Source organism: Peromyscus californicus, unplaced genomic scaffold (assembly GCF_007827085.1).
Source record: "Peromyscus californicus insignis strain IS unplaced genomic scaffold, ASM782708v3 Scaffold_1__1_contigs__length_55948999, whole genome shotgun sequence".
NCBI lineage: Eukaryota > Metazoa > Chordata > Mammalia > Rodentia > Cricetidae > Peromyscus > Peromyscus californicus.
In genome coordinates, this window is record NW_026294492.1 from 51,931,272 (window position 1) to 51,951,937 (window position 20,666).

General features: G+C 40.9%; 1 protein-coding gene across 18 annotated transcripts in view; it reads right to left on the reverse strand.

Annotated features, from left to right (window-relative positions):
* Positions 1–7,238: 7,238 nt before the first annotated feature.
* LOC128115851 (zinc finger protein OZF-like) overlaps positions 7,239–20,666 on the reverse strand; it is a 58,145-nt gene continuing 44,717 nt past the window's right edge. For 15 of the 18 annotated variants that reach the window (XM_052746963.1, XM_052746962.1, XM_052746958.1 and 12 more), the window contains 3 exons: positions 11,335–11,461; positions 11,077–11,137; positions 7,239–10,526 (listed from right to left, as the gene is read on the reverse strand). In XM_052746963.1, the coding sequence (XP_052602923.1) occupies positions 9,059–10,526; positions 11,077–11,137; positions 11,335–11,461 (1,656 nt within the window). In that variant the 3' untranslated portion in view covers positions 7,239–9,058. The other 3 variants (XM_052746969.1, XR_008220300.1, XR_008220299.1) reach the window with 3 other exon arrangements.

Consider the following 20,666-nt stretch of genomic DNA (forward strand, 5'->3'; position numbering starts at 1 on the left):
GCTGAAGGAAGTGTGTCATTGTGGGGACAGGATTTGAGGTCTCAGGATCTCAAGTCAGTTCACTTCCTGCTGCCTGCAGATCAAGATGTACAACTCTCAGCTCCTTCTCCAGCATCATATCTGCTTGCACACTGCTATGTTTCATGTCATGAAGATAATGAATTAAACCTCTGAAACTGTAAACCAGCCTGAATTAAATGTTTTCCCTTATAAGAGTTGCCACAGTCATGGTGCCTCTTCATAGCAATAGAAATTAAGACAGAAACTGGGATTAGGGACTGGAGTATTGCTGTGATAGGCCCGACCATGCTTTTGTTTAGAGGAATATGGACTTCCAGACTTTGGATTAGAAAAGCAGTTGAACACTTTAAGTGGGTGCTTAATGGGCCATACAAGTAGGAACATGGATGACACTAGTGCTGAGAGTGATTTGAACTCTGGGGGCCCAACTCAAGAGGTTTCAGAGGAGAAGAATTTTAGTAAGCTGTCTAGAGATTATTCTTGTGATATTATAGTGAGGTATGTGGCTGCTTTCTGCCTTTGTCCAAAGAGTCTGCCTGAGGCTAAAGTGAATTAATTGCATTGGCAAAGGAAATCTCAATACAGTGTAGTATGGACTCTGTCACATGGTTACTAGTGTTCACTTTTGTAAAGGTTTATAATGAAAAAGGAGCAAGCTGAGGAAGGAAAACTTAAAAATGTACAATTTGAGGAGAAAAGGGGCACAAGGAAATGGTTTGGAGCTAAGTTCAAGGAGATAAACAAATTAAGAAATGGAATCAAGGGAATGGTGACTTCAGGACAAGACCCCAGCCAGCTAAGCTTCCATCTTGTGGGAAAAAATTAAAGAAAAGCTTAGAGCTGGATGTGGTGGTAAACATCTTAATCACAGCACTCCAGAGGCAGAGCAAATGGATATCTGAGTTTGAGACCAGCCTAGTCTACAGAGCAAATTTCAGGACAGCTAAGCTCAGGCAGTGAGGGAAACCATCGAAAACAGAAAGCTGGTGAAGATGAAACTGAACAAGTGGGCCATGCTCCCACCTCAGCAAGCAGCAGAATTGACAGCTTTGGCCTTGTAGTTCTGGCTTTAGAGTCAAAGATACAAAAAAGGGGTTATGGAATCTCCCTCCACAACTAGGGAAAACTGCCGAGGCCAGGCAAGTGACAGGATTGTCCATGAATGGAGGCCCAGAGAGGCCATTGTGAGAAGCTGTGACAGTGAAGCCTGGATTGCCTTGGAGACCCCAAGATGTTGGAGATGCCAGAGTCATGGTATACCTGCTGAGGAAGCTGTTAATAGGGAGTGGAACTAGCCAAAGGGAAAGATGTGTGTTGTGGTGAACAAAGCTGAAAGGAGTTTGAGATCTGAAAAGCTCTTTGACATGGAGATGCAGACTTTGGAGTCTGTTCAGTTGGTTTCAGTCTTGCTTTGGTTCAGTATTTCCTCACTATTCTCCCTTTCCTCCATTTTGAAGTGGTAATGTACATACTGTGCCATTATATTTTGAAAGTACATGATTTGCTTTTTAACTTTGATTTTATGAGGGATTACACTTAAGAGATTGCATGAATCTCAGAAGAGGAATTGAATTTTGGACTTTTAAACAGGGTTAAGACTGTGATAAATGATAGGGACTTTGAAGTTGAACAGAATGCATTTCTTCATTATGGTATGGCTATAAGCCTATGGAGGTCAGGAATTGGAATGTAGTAGTTTGAATAGGAATGGCCCCCATAGACTCAAATGTTGGAATGGTTGACCCATAGGGAATGGCACTATTTAGGAGATGTGGCTTTGTTAAAGTGGGTGTGGCCTTGCTGGAAGAAGTGTGTTACTGTGGGGGTGGGCTTTGAGATCTCAGAAGCTCAAGTCAGTTCACTTCCTGCTGCCTATGCGTCAAGATGTAGAACTCTCAGTTCATTCTCCAGCACCATGTCTCCCTACATACCACTATGCTTCCTGCCATTAGGATAATGAACTATATACTTCTGAAACTGTAAGCCAGCCCCAGTTAAATGTTTGGAGGAATTTGGACTTTAGGAGTTTGGGTTAGAAAATCAGTGGAATGCTTTAAGTGCTGCTTAATGGGCCATAATAGTAACAGCATGGAAGACAGGGGTACTGAGGGTAATTTGGACCGGGGAGGTGGGGGTGGGAGGGAGCTGTGATGGGGGAATGTCTTTCTGTACACTGTGAATATGTGTTGCTCTGATTTGTTGATAAATAAAGCTGTTTGGGCTATGGCAAGATAGCTTAGAGGCAGGCAGGAAATTCAAAGAGAGAGACAGGAAGAAGGCAGGGAGAGACACCAGTGAGCCGCCCAAGGAGGAACATGTAATGGGAATCAGGTAAAGCCAGGGAACATGTGGCGATGAATAGATTAATACTTATGGGCTAATTTAAGATATAAGAGCTAGCTAGCAAAAAGCTTGAGCCATGGCCATGCAGTTATAATTAATATAAGCCTCTGTGTGTTTACTTGGGGGACGCAAGTGGGAGAGATTTGTCCCAACAGCTGGCAGGCCAGAACACAGGAAATCTTGTGGCTGCAGGCCTGACTCAAGAGGTTTCAGAGAAGCACTTTAGTATGTTACCTGTCCTAATCCAATGAAAGTAGAAGAGGTGATTTGTGTTTGCAAAGTAGAGGGCCATTCTTGTCCAGCTTTGCAAGAGGCATCAGCTCTAGCGTCTATTAATTCTTCAATATCTTTTCCTTGGATTTTCAAAATTTTTATAGGTTAAGAGGCCTTAATCTCTTGGACCCAAAAAGCCATGTCATTTCACCTGAACTCTTGATTTCTTCTTTCATTAAGTGATATGGATTGTCCCATTGATAAATTAGGCAATAAAAAATAGTTGAACTATACATTAACCTGCATGAATATGAATAGTTTTTGTTGGAGGTTGTATCACAATCTTAATCTGACCTGTGAAATCTAAATCTGTAATTCAGGGACCACATTGATCCACTGGAGAGAGATGGAACTTCTGTCTAATATTAGTACTATAGTTCGTGAAGGTTAGAGGCCAAAAACTCCAGTAGGCAGACAAACTACAGGAGAATCAGAAGTTAATATTGTTATGGAGTTGGAGGGGGCTGGAGAGATGGCTCAGAGGTTAAGAGCACTGACTGTTCTTCCAGAGGTCCTGAGTTCAATTCCCAGCAACCACATGGTAGCTCACAACTGTTTGTAACAAGATCTGGTACCCTCTTCTGGCCTGCAGTCATACATGCTGTATACATAATAAATAAATCTTTAAAAAAATATTGTTATGGAGTTGGATGAGAGGTCTACTTGTATACTGCCTGGGGTGGCCCTGTAGAGTTGGTGGATTGACCTAGGTCTATTATTTGAGAGGTCAAGGGATGGTCCTACACCCAGCTTCCTGACATTGAAAATGGCTGAGGCACAGAAGCAAGAATATTATTGAATGTAGGTGTAGGGGAGTTGGGTAGAGGCAGAAGAGTGCTGTTTTTATGAAATTTATACCTACAGTCTTTCTGCTAGTGAAATCCTTTTTGACATCAAGGGCATGAAGTCCATGGTCCTGACAGTTAGGCTGGTTCCCAATCAATTGCCCCTGCAGGCTTTGTTAGTCTTCCATTGGGACAAACTCAACTAAAGTGCCCAAGTTGACCACATGTAAAACAAGCTCTACTTTGGGAAGACTTGTCTTCACTTCTGATTCTTTAGGAACTGGGTAGTTGTCTGACCCTGTAAGGCTGCCACAATTGCTACTCCCTATAAGTAGAAAGGGGTCACTTCCCCACATGCCTTGATAAAGTCACTAAGGTCCTATAATTTTCTTATGGGACACAAAAGTGCTTGACTGGTATATTTGCATTTTCAAAATCCAGTTATTTGATAATTAGCTGTACTGACTCAGGAGTACAGACCATACACCCTATAGCCTCAGACAACCTAGCAAGAAATTCTTCATATGGCTCATCAGGCTTCTGTCTAGCAATGACCAGCCCTGTGGCTTTGGTGTCTGAAGGAGATGCTATCAAGACTATACAGCAATCCCTGAACTTGCAGAAAGTGCACCTTTATGTAATCTTAATTGTTCTGCTGCACCTCCCCAGTACCCCAATCCTACAAGCGTATCATAAATCATTCATTTTTTACTTTTTTTTTTTGCTGTTTATCTACTACCTCTTTTTAAGCAACCTCTTCATAGTCTACCATCTATAGGAGAAAATTTTTTCTCAAGAGACAGGCTCTGGCCACTTGAAACCAGTCATAAGGTGTCCTTTACCTATTAGTTAAACTTTCCATTAAAACTAATGTGTAAGGAGAGGCAAGCTCATAATCAACTACTGCTTGTTTCAGCTCTTTAAGTAATTTATAAGGTAGAGGTTACCAGGAGGGCTTTTCTTCCCCTTCCTCACCAAACACAACAGAGAATCATGTAAGATCTTCTCCAAGCTGTCAGATTTTCTTATTAGCTCCTCTAAAACCTACTGAGGTGGGGTGGGTGGAGGGACTACCAGGGGTAGTGTACCTTTCAAGGTCCTTCAGCCTTTGAGGTCAGTGGAGGAGGGTGCCAGTCATAATTATGATACTTAGTAGCCACCTCCCCAAGATCTACTTCTTCATCAGGGAGCAAGATATCATCTCCCTCTTTGTCATCAGATGGCTCATGTGTCAAACTTACCTTTGAACCACAGGTGGATCCCTTTTGTAGCAAAGGGGTCCCTGTGGCAGAAGAGGGGCAGAGGGAATAGTCTTCCCCAGTGGTTCACCACTAGTGTCTAATGCCTGATACAAGACATTCCATAAAGAAAAGATAGAGGCAGGCATCTCTTCTCCTTTCTCTATATACCAGGTCTGAATGTAAATCTCCACTGTATCCCATATTTTCAAGTCCAAAGTCTCTTGTTCTGGAAACCAGCAGCTACACTGTAGCACAAATAGCAAGAAAGTTAAAAGTTGAGATGTGTTAACTTTTTGTGCCCTTTTTCTTTAGGGTGTGTTGCACAATATCTATAAAGAGCCTTCTCTCTTTAGGCTCATTCTGCCCCATCTTGTGCAAATCCTTTTTTAACTTCTCTAATGTTCTGGCTATTCATCCTCCTCACCTGGTCTATTCTCTACCAGGGGATCTGCTGTGCCCATGGGTGAAGTCCTACCCAAACCACCAAAAGGTGGGCTTACTTACATCTTTCATGTTTCCATTCTAGTACCACCTGATGGAGTCCAGCTCCAGCAGGGTTCAGGTCCTAAGGAGAAGGTGTGGAGTCAGTGCAGGAAGAATGGAGACACACATAGGGATGTGTTGATTACACACTCTCTATCCGTCTAAGAGAGGACCTCTTTTATTTATCCTTCTAACAATGAAACTATTATGTGCAGCAAGGCATGAAAAGCATGGGCTTTACATAATGAATACCCAAGAACTTTCAAGATTACATCACAATGTTATCAAAGTCTTCTATCCACCTTCTCCTTCCAGTGTCCAGGGAACAAAGATAAGTTACAGGCTATCAATTCTATATTCAAAGAGCACCACCCCTCTGGGAAGGTTGGGAAGGAAACAGTTGACCCCTGAGGTTACCAAGTAAAAAAGTCTTCTTATACTAGCTAAAATATTTTAGCTGGTTGCCATTTGTGGTTACAAGGTACTAGACATTGAGTTTTAAGAAACAAATATAAAACAGTTATTTTCACTACACTAATCAGGAAAAGGCAAAAACTGTACCCTATGGGGGACCCATCAGAACTGAGACAAACAAGTACTAAATGTTCTAGAACATTAAGGATAGCTTACATAATCTGTATATAGGTTGCCATTTTTCTTATAGCAACACTAGTATCAATCCCTGTTTGACAAGACTTCTGTTGCCCCACTCCTGACCAATCAGGATTTCAACCCCCATTTGAATCTGGAATTGCTCTACTTCCGCCCCCGACAATCCTTTAGTCTTTAAAACCTCTGCCTCAAATGAGCTGGATACTCTCCCCATCCAACTGCTATTTCAGAAGGGACAGATGGCACAAGCTCAAGCTTGTGATAAAGGCTCTTTGCTTTTACATATGAACTCAGACTCCTAGTGGTCTCTGGGAGTCTCATGACATGGGCATAAATAACAGGGGCCAGGAAGTTAGCTTTTTCACAGGCTGTGGGAGAATCATGAAATTGGCCTGACCTAGCTGCCTTGAGTCATAGTTTTGTTTTGTTTTTTTTTTAGAATATTGGCTCCTAGGGCACAATGTACCTTCCATTTCCTGAGAGACAGACACACTCCTCAGGCAGTGAAGCATTCAAGCTGCTTTGTGTTTCTCTATATGTCCCCCCAGAAGTCAAGGAAACATGGAAGCTGGACAGGACAATTGGTCTTAGACATTAATCTTATTTATCCTGTATATCTTGCAAATGTAATTGTATCCTGGAAATACAACTGTACTGGTGCTGGCAATTGTCATTATATTCTGTTTCTGATAAAATTATAAAAAGTCTGAATGTCAATAAAATTGTCACAGCCTCAGTCTTGCTGTGACCACTCCAACCAAACTGATTTGATTCCTCATAGTCATATTAGGTAATCTTGGCCAGATAAGTAAATGTGGGCACTTAGAATAGGCTCTCCTAATACCTCATCCAAATATAATTCAAAATTAGATTGATTAGTAAATTACTCACCCAATGCTTCCTGGTCTTTTTCAGAAAATGGAGGATATGTATCTAAAGGAGGCTTCAATAAGAAAGGTAATGGAGCTATTACCTGCATAGATGTTGGTGATTCCATCTTTATTTTCAACTTTGCCTGAAAAGGAAAAATTGCCTTTTTTTCCTCTTTGATGAATTCAAAAGTGTGATCATAAAGTTTATATTGATTCATATTGAGGCAGACTAAAGTCTCATGCAATAGCCAGTTCTTTGAGAGCTCCAGATAATTTATACTCTGTGAGTTAAGGAAAGTCACAAAAGTAAAGTTCTCATGAGTTCAAGCTGTATACAATGATAAAAACAAGCCACATGGGAGAAAAAAATGTTCCATAGAGCCATACAAAGGCTAGCTTAACATTTAAAGGAATAAAAACAGCAAGCAATAAGAAGTAATATGAAATATCCTCTCACTCCTTTTTGCTATATTAGGAGGGGCACAAAACCACATTCCAAGAATAATTCTATGTTTTGAAGAAACTGAGGTCACATGACCCTTGATTTCATTGCTTGGCATGTTCAAGCATTCAAAATTCTCCTCACATGACTCCATTCCAGGACAGTATTCTGACAACGCACACAAAAATTAATTTTATTTTAATTAAAAAATAACACATACATGAAGAAATCCTTTTTTAAAATATGGAGTTGCAACACATACAAACATATAAATACATACATACACATATACATGATTTTATATAAATATATGTATATCTACATTTACATCATTAGCATATCTGGTTCCAAGAAGACAGAAAAGTGCATCAAACATCCTAGACTAAGATTTGCAGGTATTTTTCACCACTGATGTGGGTACTAGGAACCAAACTTAGGTACTGAATGACAGCTATACTACTGACTCAAATCTACAGCTCCCAAAGATGCTACTATAATGCAAAAATTAAAGATGTCCCATTACTTCTTCTGTCTTTTATCACTAGCATGATGGAAGTCCCTGCTACAAGGTGAATGAAGAATTGAGTGGATTTCTATACCTCTGTGAATGGACTCTATACATTGCTTCTCATTGTCATTGTTAACACAAGGAAAAATTTAAGTAGAGATGAGTCCAAATTATGTTAGAGAAAGTTCAATAATGTGATATATGGTTTTTAAAGTTGATCACTTTTATTTCATGTGCAAAGATGTTTTGCCTACATTTGTGTCTCTGTGAAGGTGTTGGATCGTTGGAACTGGAGTTACAGTTGTGAGCTTCCATGAGTTATAGGAATTGAACCTGGGACCTCTGGAAGAGAAACCAATGTCCTTAACCACTAAGCCATCTTTCTAGACCCCCTTTTTAGTTTTTTGAGAAAGGTTGTCTCTACATAGATATAGCCATCCAAACTCACTATGTGGACAAGGCTACCCTCAAACTCAGAGAAATCCACCTGCCTCTGTCTCTCAAGAGCTGGATTACAAGTGTGCACCACTCCGCCCAGCAGAGAGATGTTTTAAATATTACCCATCTTTGAATCAGCCAATGAAAGGATAAGAGTTAAATAGGAACCATCATTATTTTCATGAACAATAATAGTTCTTAAAATTTTCCAATGTATTAACTTCAACTATGTTCTCAGCATTTTGGTTGAGTTTTTTTCTTCTTTAATTTTATCTTTTTAAAAAATTTTAATGGTGTATATACACTTGTGTCATGATGTTCATATTACCAGTCAGAGCACAAGTTACAGATGTTTGTTCTCTAGTTCTTCTATGTGAGTACTAGAGATCATACCAAGCTAGTCTCCTAAGCTGGTGTCCTAGTCATTTCATTATCAAACATTTTTATGCATGTGCTGGTGTAATGGTATGTGTATGCCATAATCCAAGTGTAGTATTAAAAAAAAAATTCTATGAGGAATATTGTTCTCACAGAGAATGAAATCAAGCTTAGCGGTAACTACCTTTAGCCACTGAGACAATTCTCTGCCATTCATTTGTGTTTCTGAGAAAGTGTTAGGAACAAGTATTTAGTCCTCAGAATAAATTACCATAATAAAAGGATGAAAACATGAATACCATTTTCATTTGTAAATAGGTTTTATTATTCAAACCATCCTATATTCCTATATTCTTGGATGACACTATGTTTACAATTTGAAAAAGAGACAATATTTTAAGATGGAGTGCTTCTACTAATCTTAATCAAGGACCAGTATGATAGCTCAGTGAGAAAAATATATGTGGAGTGTAAGGTTTTACCTTATTTATTAGCATCATGGGGTTTTTCACAATTGTAAATTCTGTCATGCTTTCTAAGTTGCTACAACATGCAAAGTCTCTACCACATTGCTTCCATCCATTGGGTTTCTCTACAGTATGACTTCTGTCATGCATTTGAAGATTACTTTTACATGCAAAGGCTTTACCACATTAATTACATTAATTGGGTTTCTCTTTAGTATGCCCTCTTTCATGCCTGTGAAGATCACTTTTACGTGTAAATGATTTACAACATTTTTTACATTCATAGGGTTTCTCTCCAGTGTGACTTATTTCATGCCGGTGAAGATGACTGTTCTGTGCAAAGGCTTTACCACATTGTTTACATTTATAAGGTTTCTCTCCAGTATGACTTCTTTCATGCCTTTGAAGATTACTGCTACGTCCAAAGGCTTTACCACATTGACTACATCCATAGGGTTTCTCTTCAGAAAGATTTCCTTCATGACTTAAAAGATGATTGTTCTTTGCAAAGGCTTTATCACACTGATTAGATTCATGGGAATTTTGTCCAGTAAGACTTTTTTCATGACTATGAAAATGACTGTTCTGTCCAAAGGCTTTATCACATTGATTACACTCATAAGGTTTCTCTTTAGCATGATTTCTTTCATGGCTTTGACAATTACTATTACGTCCAAAGGCTTTACCACATTGCTTACATCGATATGGTTTCTCTCCAGTATGACCTCTTTCATGCCTGTGAAGATGACTGTTACGTGTAAAGGTTTTACCACATTGCTTACATCGATATGGTTTCTCTCCCGTATGAGTTCGTTCATGCATTTGAAGATGACAGTTACGTGCAAAGGCTTTACCACATTGCTTACATCGATATGGTTTCTCTCCTGTATGAGTTCGTTCATGCATTTGAAGATGACAGTTACGTGCAAAGGCTTTACCACATTGTTTACATCGATATGGTTTCTCTCCTGAATGACTTCTTTTATGCCTGTGAAGATGACTTTTATATGCATAGGCTTTACCACATTGATTACATTCAAAGGGTTTCTCTCCAGTATGAACTCTTTCATCTCTTTGAAGATAGCCAGGTCGGGCTTTACCATGTTGATGATGTCCATGCCTTTTCTCTCTAGAATGAGTTCTGGGTATTTGATGAGGACTATGAGATACAGAGTCTTTATCACTTTCATTAGATTCATGGGATTTTGTTTCCAAATGAGTTCTTTGTTGTAATTGTAAAGAGGAATCAGATCCGAAGGTTTTATCACGTTCATTACGTTCATTGAGATCCTCTTCATTATTGGTTGTTTTGCGTGTTTGAAGATACCTGTGATGGTTAAAGCCCTTCATACGTAGCCCACATTTATCACTTCCTTTTCCCATATGAGTATTTTCATGTCTTTTAAAAGAACTGGAAGAACTCAGAATTTTACCATACTTATTGCGTTTATAACATTTTCTTTTACTGAGAGTCAGACTACGTGTGTAAAATGAACCAGTTGGAAAACCAGTTAATTGTAAACCTGTCTCACATTCACCTTGTCTTCTTATAGTGGGGACTGTTACACATCTTCTAATTGTTTTGGTAGAGACAGATGGACATTGCTTCTTTCCATATCCCTCACGATCACATGGCTTGTATCTAGAGTGACCGATGATATACCTATTAATGGGAGAATAATATACAGAAGGTTTTCACATTGCACTCACACAGTTGAACCTTTTTGTTATTCATAGAGATGTGGTATAGGGATTGAGGGCTCTCTGACAATAACCTTTTTGACTCTCACAAACTGCCCCTCTCAATAAAATATGGTAAGTCAATACAAGTGTATCAGTAACAATAGATTTAACATGGACGATTTGCTTAGAAAAGGTCTTGGACATATACTAAATCCCTAATCAATGTGTGTGACTTTTACAATACTTGAATCGTGTGAAAGTAAGTGGATGGACAGCTCTACAAAATGGCTCTCATGGGGCCATGATTAAAACTGCGTCATCTGTTAAAGTGTTGTTTCCTTGTCTTGTTTCTTAAAGGAATATTTTGTAAACACTGATCAGCTACCTGACACTGAGGTATATGCTGTTGTGAGAATTTAATAATCATCACAAAGTTGTGCTTATTTACACTGCTACTTTTCATTAAAACTTCAGGGCACAGTAAAATTTCATCAGAGGTGCACTTGCATCAGTTTACACATGAAATTTACCTTTTAAGTCTTCTAGAACTTTGACAATGTTCTTCAATATTGAGGTCTTCCCATTTGTAACCTAAAATACAGTGCCAGAAAATGTATATTACTGGAAATTGTGCAAAATTTAAATGACTATTTTCAGTGAACCTTAGAACAATGCCTGATTCATTTACTATATTCTTCCTCTTACACAGTCGAAATCACAGAAGAACATGTCTCCAAAAATGGCTTGGCACCTTAAGTTTAAAAGTGAAGGAAAATTCACATTCTTACCTATAGAAGTGAGGTTCCGGTAGGTTTCCAGCATCACTTCTTTGTATAGACTCTTCTGGGAAGAATCCAGCAAAGCCCACTCTTCAGGAGTGAAGTTCACATGCACATCCTCATAGGTCACTGCATCCTAAAATGTCCCATATATGTTCATAATTGAAATGGTGAGACTGACTGAATTGCAAATGTACACTTCATTGAGAATATATTTCCATAATTCTACATGGTCATTATATTAATTCCATATCACAGAATTTCAAATACAGTCATCAACTCATTTTACAAGGAAACATAAATGTAGGATAACACCTTCCATTTCTATGCCAATTGAATAGAATATGTCATTGAAGGAGAAATGCCTATCAACCTATACAGAGAGACATACAAACAGAGCAACACTATTGAGTATACATAAACAAGATTGTATCAAAATTATTAACTCCAGAAAATAATAGACAATATGGGTATGGTACTGCAAACCTTCTCAGGAGAAGAGACAGGTGAACCTCTGTGATTTCCAGGACAGCCAAGTATACATAGTGAGACCCTGTCTCAAACAAACAAACACACAAATACAAAAACAAACAAAAAATAGATAGCACTCAGGGGCTTGTTCAAAATTCCTCCAAAAAAGGTAAACATTCTGTATTTGTCTATCAAAAAACTGGAGTGACTCCATTTAAACTCTAAGACTAATATGACATTCCTACAAAAGAATGCATTTTTAAGAAGTTACTGACTGACAGATCAAAGAGTTCTCAAAAGCATCAGTAAAGTAAATGCTGATCCTAAAACAATAAAACAGCAGCAACAGCAACAACAACAATGAGGTCTATAAAGATGGGCCAACAGGTAAGAAAACCTGTTGCTTTTGAAAAGGACCTGGATCAATCATCAGCACTCACTTGGAGACTCACAACCATTCAAACCTCTAGTTCAAGAGAATCCAATGCTCTCAACTTATTTCAATAAACAGCAGGCACAGAAGTGGTGTATATCCATATATATAGGCAAAAGATTCATATACGTATTACAAAAATTTAAAATAAATCAAAAACATATACACAAACATAGGAAGAATGTGACATGCCTACAATCCAGTGATTTAAGAGATCAATAGTAATGTCATGAATGCATGCCATCTTGGTTTGAAAAATGATACCTGATGGGTTCACAACACACCCTCACGGTTGGGCATGTTTGCATATGCCCGGCGGACCTGGACACTTCTGCCTAGCCAGTTCCAGGTCAAAATAGCCATTTCCAGGTCAAGGCATCTCACATAACCAGGATCCGTGACTTTGCATGGTTCCGTAAGCGCGCAAAGTAGCCATGTGATCTACACGCATGCGTGGAGTAGTTACGTTGACCTGTGTACGCATCTATGCCACCCAGCCTTTATAAGCCGGCACCATATTCCCAGCTCCTTCTTCTTCTTCTCTACACATGTGTCTTCCACAGGCCTGGGCACTCTCTGTCCCTTTCATCTTAATAAAACTCTTATTAGCGGATTCTGTCGTGTTTCGTGACATTTCCTCGCAGGGTAAGAGCACCGCAAAATAACTAACAATACCCTCTATCAAAGTTCAGAAGACATGATGAAGGTAAGTCTCAGCACAAGAGCAAATGCTTGACATGAACAAAAATCCAATTCAATCAGCCAAAAATATAAACACAAAATATCAGGCCAGAAAAATGGATTACCAAGGAAAAGCAATTGTTTCTATTTTACCTTACATTATTTAGGGATGGTGTATCTAATAGTGGTGATGACATGGTTATATGAGAAGGGAAGGGACTGATCAGTTTCAAACACACAAACAAGTATGTTGAGGGTATAAACATTCAACGTCCTTTCCCAGGTTCCAACTTCCTCCAGAAAGGCTCCTCCTCCAAAGGGTTCCATTAGCACCCCAGTGAAGGCCACAAACCAGAGACAAATGCTCAAATACATTATCATTTCTGGGAGATTTTTTTTCATTCAACCCACATTTTGACACAGGTCATGATAGTACCACAGTCAACCCATAATGCAAATGCATTTATTCTAATTTCAAAAATCTCCATATTATAAAACAGTCCCAGCACTGTTTCAATGTCTAAAGTTTCTTCTGATACTCAAGGCAATCTCTTGACTGTAATATTTTGTAAAATTAACACAAATTATATACTCCCAACACACAATGGTACAGAATACAAATTTCCATTTCACAGAAATTAGCCAAGTTTGGACCAAGGCAAACCTGAAACCTGCAGGGCAAACACCCAACCCTGCAACTCTGTGTCAGACACCCGAAGCTTCAGTTTCAAAGGGCGTAGATGACTCTTTCTCACTGAAACTTTTCATACATCTCTCTTGTTGCCTACTTCCACTTCCGACATTCAGCTTTTCATGTCAATTATCTCAAAGCTTGGGTATCTCAACATATTGTGACCTCAAAATGCAACCCATGCTTCATTTTCATGGCTTTACGCAGTGCAGTCTGACAGTCTCCCCAGTGGAGCAATGACTCTGCCAAGCAGATGGCTACAACAGAGCTGAACCATAGAGGAAGACTTCATGACCTTTAAATGTTGCATCTTTCTTCTTTTAAGAAAAAGTACCACACAGATGACACCACCAATGGGGTTCTAGCTTGGAATGGACTTGGCCCCAGTATAGAGCAGCAGAAAGTTTTGTATGGAGTAGCCTCCAGGGACTAGGAATCACCTTGACTTTTCCTTTCATATTTAAACACTTTGCTGGGTGGTATAGGGCCCTTACAATACCTCTTCTGCATTTCCAAAGAAAAGCAGGTACCTTCTCCTTAATGGCCCCAATCTCCCTGATACTTACTGACTATGTTTCAGCACAGGACTGCAGTCCAAATCTACCTAATGTTGTTTTTCTTTCCAAACAAACAGGTTTCGTTAATTTCTGCCCCTATTGTGGCTACTTTTCTCTATGGATCTGCATTAGCCATCAGTAATAATCATGCCAGAGACTGACTATTTTGTAAGTCCATCACTCTTTCATCTATTCTTATTCAACTACACAGGAAGCAGACCAAATTCAGAGAAATAATATGCAAAAATATTACTGAAATAACCTATTTTAGGGACTGTTTTATTGCTATGAAGAAGCACTATGACCAAGGCAACTCCTGTAATGGAACACTTTTGAGGATTGATTAAAGTGAGAGAGGGTTAATCCATTATCATCTTGAAAGGATACATTACTACAGGCAGGCACGGGGCTGAGAGTTACATCCTGATACACAGGCAGGTGCCCAGAAAGAAACACTTGCCATTCACTGGTCTTTTGAAACCTCAAGGCCCACCTACTGTAGGTAGAGTTTTCCTGCCTGGCCCACAGTCAGGGCAAATCTCTCTCACCTGCCAGTCCCACAGCCGTCAGACCCGACCAAGTAAACACAGAGACTTGTATTGGTTTCAAACTGTATGGCCATGGCAGGCTTCTTGCTAACTGTTCTTTCAGCTTAAATTAATCCATTTTTATAAATCTATACCTTGCCACATGGCTCGTGGCTTACCGGCATCTTCACATGCTGTTTCTCATCGTGGCGGCTGGCAGTGTCTCTCTGACTCAGCCTTCCACTTCCCAGCTTTATTCTCCTCCTTGCCCCGCCTACACTTCCTGCCTAGCCAATGGCCAATCAGTGTTTTAATTATTGACTAATCAGCAACACATTTGACATACAGAACATCCCACAGCAACCTACAGTGTCATACCTTAATAAACAAGACTAACTTACCCCAACAAGGGCATAGCTCCCAATTTTATACAATTAGTTCCACTAATTTGGGACCAAGCATTCAAAGATAGGTGCATGAGGAGACTGAGAAAATATAAACCATGACAGGAGTATAACCTAAGTAGAAAGAACTCTGAAGGAACAGTGGATGATTTTTTTAGGGAAACAGAGAAAGAGAAAGAGGAAGAGAGGGAGAAGTAAGACAAAAGGATAAAAATATTTCTTCCAAAGGCGGGGGGAGGGGCAGATCCTCCGGCTGGGTTAAAGGACTTCTTAATATAACATTCTCTACCCCATCTAAGATGAAATTTAAAAAATCAAGGCCTCCAAACTCAGGTTTAAACACTGTCTGAGCTGGCTTGATGCAAAAGTTTTACATTCAGTATATTCAACCAATACACTGAAATAGGTGGATTAGAAAGGAGTGCTATGAGAGGAACCAGCTAGTAGGCTCAGTGAGTAAAGGCACTTGCAACCCCAGGGTCTGAGTTGATGTCCATGACCCCCTTTACTGATGAGGACTCTGCAGATGCCCAGGGTCTGGTCAGCTACCTGAGACTGTGCTGGTGTCTGAGGGCCATACTGATCTGGGTAGCCTGTGCCGCCACCAGGGCCATAGTGATGCCCAGGCCCCAGCTGCTGCCATGGGCCATGCCTGGGTCTGTGATCCTGCTGTGGCTGGGGTCTGTGTTGACGTCCATGGCCTCTGTTACCATGGTGGGGGTCACAGGAACCAAGTTTGTTGAAACCTGAGGGCCATGCTGAGCTGGCCCTGCCCCTCAGTGGCCCTGGGATAAGTGACCTGCCCCCTTGCTGGATACTGACTGCAGCAGGAGAGCTGCCCCACCCTCTGCAATAGGAAAGATGCCCTCACCTCTCACCATAGGTGTGCATCTCACCTGGGCAGCACACTAGAGCAGACCCTGTTGTCAGAGACACAGGTAAGCTGTCCCTGAGGGTGTGAGAAGGTACGGGCAGAACTGAATGCCCACCTCTGTCTGCAGTGAGGAAAAGATGCCCTTCTTCTCCCACCCCTTGCTATCTGCAATCAGGCAATAGATCTGGCCCCAGGATCATGAAGAGTGGGAGAACTATCCCTCCTCCTCACCAGCTTTAACATACAGAAGAGTGGACCCTGCACCCTGCCAGGGCAGCACACTAGAGCTAACCCTGTTGTGGGGGAATGCAGGTGAGCCATCCCTGAGGGCATGAGAGTAGGAGAGATGACTCCCCTCCCCATGCTCCCCCTTACAACAATACGGGGGGTGGGGCTTGCACCTTGCCTGGGTAAGACAGTGGAGCTGGTGCTGGTGGTGTGAGTGTGGAGAAGCCAGACCCGAGGGCCTGGGAGCGAGAGAACTGGCCTCAATCCTTGCTGCAGGCTGCGTTGGGTGAGCTGACTGAGGCTGTGCTGGAGAGCTCACCCAGGTGGTGACAGTTGGGGAAAGCTGGTGGACTGACCAGCCAAGCTACCATCACCCAAGCCCAGAAGCAGGGCTCTGTTGGCTCACCCCAACATCCACCTCATCAATGAACTGTTGCAACAGGTGATGGAGACAAACCAACAGATACAAAACTGTAGGATCCCCATGACACAGAATAACAACCGGATATCCAAGAGGAGCTCCAGCGAGAGTCCATTATCAAATGTGTAGCAGAAGCCAGAAGCCTCGAAAGAGACCAATGACCCATGGCAAGGAACACTTACAGGTGAAGACGAAGGGACTAAGGGTAAACTGTGTGGCTCAACAGGCCACACTACAGCGTCCATAATGAGATTTCTTTTTGTTTGTTTTGTTTTGGTTGTTTGTCTTCTGTTTTTGTTTTGTTTCCTTTGTTTAGTTCTTGCTTTTTCTTTCAAATTTTATTTTGTTTGGTGGGGAAGGTTGCAAAGGCAGATGCTGGGGGATGGGGAGATCAGTGGGATCAAGATACATGATGTGAAATCTGAGAAGAATCAATAAAAGTTAAAAGAAAAAGATACTTGCAATCAATTCTGAGAACCTGAGGTCGATATTCAGGAAGGAATTCACTCCTCCAACTTGTCCTGGCCTCCACACATCTACTTTGACATGTGTGTTCATGCACATCGCAATGGCCCAAATTCAGAATCTTGAAAACTCAAAATAAACAATAACAAAAATGCACCAAAATAGGGCTGGAGAAATGGCTCAGAGGTTAAGAGCACTGACTGTTCTTCCAGAGGTCCTGAGTTCAATTCCCAGCAACCACATGGTGGCTCACAACCACTTGTAATGAGATCTGGTGCCCTCTTCTGGCCTGCAGTCATATATGCTGTATACATAATAAATAAATAAATCTTTAAAAAAAATGCACCAAAATTAAAAAAAAAAATCCAGCAAAAGAGCTAGCTATGTAGTAGTACAAAAACTGACCAACATGGAACTCCTTTCATCACTATGCCGGGATGGCAGCAGCAAGCAAAGGACTCATAGCTAACTTTCCTACCAAATCATTAAGTTCTCTCTGCACACCTTCCTCAGGGGAAGTGGAAACAAATGAAGAGTTCTTCATGGAAATACATACCTCCTGGGCACTTTCTTTTGGGTTAAAAAACTAACTCTACTCTTAAGTTGGTAAAGAAAAGAAAATCAAAGAAAGACAAAAAGCAAAGAAATTTGTAATCAAGTGAATAATTTTAATATAGGGGCTGCTCAATCAACCCCTTAGCAGGATGCACCAAGGCCTGCCTCTGTGTATGGACGTTGTCTCAGGCCTGTTCAGGCAGTGCTTACACAGCATCCAGGCTGAAGACTGAGTCTGCTCTACTGTCACCAGCCCACTCCTGACCACATTTGTGACAGGAACAGTTTATTGTGGGCACTTCTCACCTCTGAGAAGCTGGGATCTCAAAAGCCACTGGGCAGTGGCATTCCCCCAAGGAAAGGTGTCGAGTGTCACACGAATCCTCCACACTGCTGTCCTGCAATACTTACCTATGCTACTGGGATCTCCACACAAGTGCTGTGTGTATGACAACCATCCATGGCCAACCTCCTACTGTCATGTAGTATACATGTGGGACAGGTGCCAGAGCATTTGCCTGCATGCCTTCCATTTGAAAGACCCCACCCTGAAGTCCTGAGGTTACTACCAGGAATCATAATCATGCTGCACTGTATTACAGCCTCTGTCTTCTGGACGGTTAAAACTCAGGACAGGCTACCATTTCCTGAAGGCTTTCCAAGTAAACCACTAAGGGACCTTTCTTGTGCGGCAGGTGATACCTTGATCCTTTTCCCAGCCCTGCTGTGCTCCTAGATCTGATTCTTTAACAACTGGGAATACAAAGTAGTGAGTGGTAGAAGGAACTGGTTTGTTTTTTAACATTATTATACATGTATGGGTACTTTGCCTGCATGTACGTCTGTCCTCCACATCTGTGAAGTGTCCTTGCAAGCCAGAAGAGGCTTATTGGAACTCCTGGGACTGAAATGACAGACAGTTGATAGCCACCATGTAGAGTCTGGGAATTGAACACAATCCTCTGGAAAAACCACCAGTGCTTTTAACTGCAAAGACATCTTTTCATCCCCAGTAGAAATGATCTTTAAACCAACCTGAAAGGGAATGTTTTGGCTGTTGGGAATAAAAAAAAAATATTATTAAGTCTCTGAATAAAGGGCTGGAGACATGATTCACTGGGTTCACAGCACTGGCTGTTCTTGAAGGGGAGCAAATATCAATTCCTTGCATTCAAATGGCAGCTCAAAACCATTTGTATCTGCAGTCCCTGAGGACCTGACACCCTCTTCTAGCTTCTTCAGGGCCTTGCATGCACATGCTGCACACACGTATATGTAGGAAAAATACCCATAGCATAAATAAAATTTAAGATCTTAAGAAACACATGATCACATCTGGATTTGAGGTGCAGAGGCACACATTGCAACTCAATGTAAGCCCCGCCTGAGCTAGAAGCAATGCTAGATCAGCCTGTTACACATTTAAAAAACCTGATTATTGAGTTTCTGTGAGGTGTGTAGTGGGGGCATGGGCATGTCATGGTGCTTTGGGGGATTAAAAGGCAACATTGTGGAGTCTCTCCTTACCGGTTTTATGTGGGTTTAGGGGATCAAATTCAGGTGGTCATGTGCTTCATACACCTGAAAACACTTTCACTAGCTGAGCCATCTCATTGGCCCAGCCTATCCAGTTACATGCGCCTTTAGTGTTGGTTGTTTGGTTGTGTTGTTGAGACAGTAACACACTGTGTATGTATTCTTGCTGGCTTGAAACTCAGCATAAAGCCTGGGTGACCCAGAACTCAGAGGACTCTGCCTGTCTCTGCCTCCAGAGTGCTGGAATTAAAGGGATTGTTAGAAACGCTGGGCTGTGAGACAAGAATTTATACAGTGACCTTGACACTCTAGTAGTCTTAACCAAAAATGGCCACAGGTAAACCTGAACTGTGAGGGTGATGTCAAGATGCTGGTACCCACTGTCTTAAAATCTTAGAGTCATGAAAAGCCATTTCAAGGTTGAAATCTGGAAGATGCCAGGATTAGATTTGTGTTTGGAAAACTATAACCCTATAGAGTTGATTGGGAGTTGGAAAGTGTCAAAAGTAAAGCCAAACTCTGGGGAAAATCATTAAGACAGATCTTAGTACACTATTGAAATGGGAAAAAAAGAATAAAATAAGACTGAACTTAGCCTGAAATTGTAGACTAGGAGAATTAAGGATATTAACAGGGTGTGAAGGCCCAGTAAAGTGAAGGAACTGAAAATGTATGTATAAAGGTGGTTAAAAAATGATGGGCTTGCTGTCCTCAGACTTGATCTTCCTATCCAGCTTCCTGATGGCTGGGAATTCTGACTTTGTTTGATCTCCAGGACCCACATAGTGGAAAGAAAGAACCAACTCACATAAGTTGTTCTCTGGGTTCCACATGGGGACTATGACATGGGCATACCCTTTCCCATACAAGCTAGTAAACAAATATTTAAAAATTAAAATGTATCTAGGTTCTCATAAGGAAAGCCACCCATTCCCTCAAACTTGGTAAGAATCCTGCCCCAGTTCACTTCTCCATTGCTGACATGTAAGGTATGCTCCATGCTCTGCTTCAGGATATTTGGTCACACTGTAAACCCCAAGATTGAGTTATTTACTGGAAAAATATGTTTCTAGTTGTGGCTCAGCTCTAGCACACACCTTTAATCCAAGAGACTTCTGCTTATTTTAAACAGGATTAAATAAAGTCAATCATAGGTCAAGAGGCAGAGCAAGCAACCAGTTGACAGGAAGTGAACATAGGATTATTTAGAAAAAAATAGAGAGTAAAAAGGAGTCAATAGGATGGAGAGACACACACAGGAAGGGGAAAGGAGGGACATGGGGTTAAAAAGGAGAGTTGTTTGAGATGGCAGAGGAGGAAGAAGTATTTTCTGAGATGTCAACTGAAGAGGAAGGTCAGCTGGGTACTTTCTCTGCCTCTGAGCTAGGAGGCTTTCATCTGGCTTCTGAGTCTTTATTGATAAAATTGAATGGCTGAGATCTGGATAAAAGCAACATTAAGCACCCAACATGGGACTCAAATCCTGTTTACAATATTC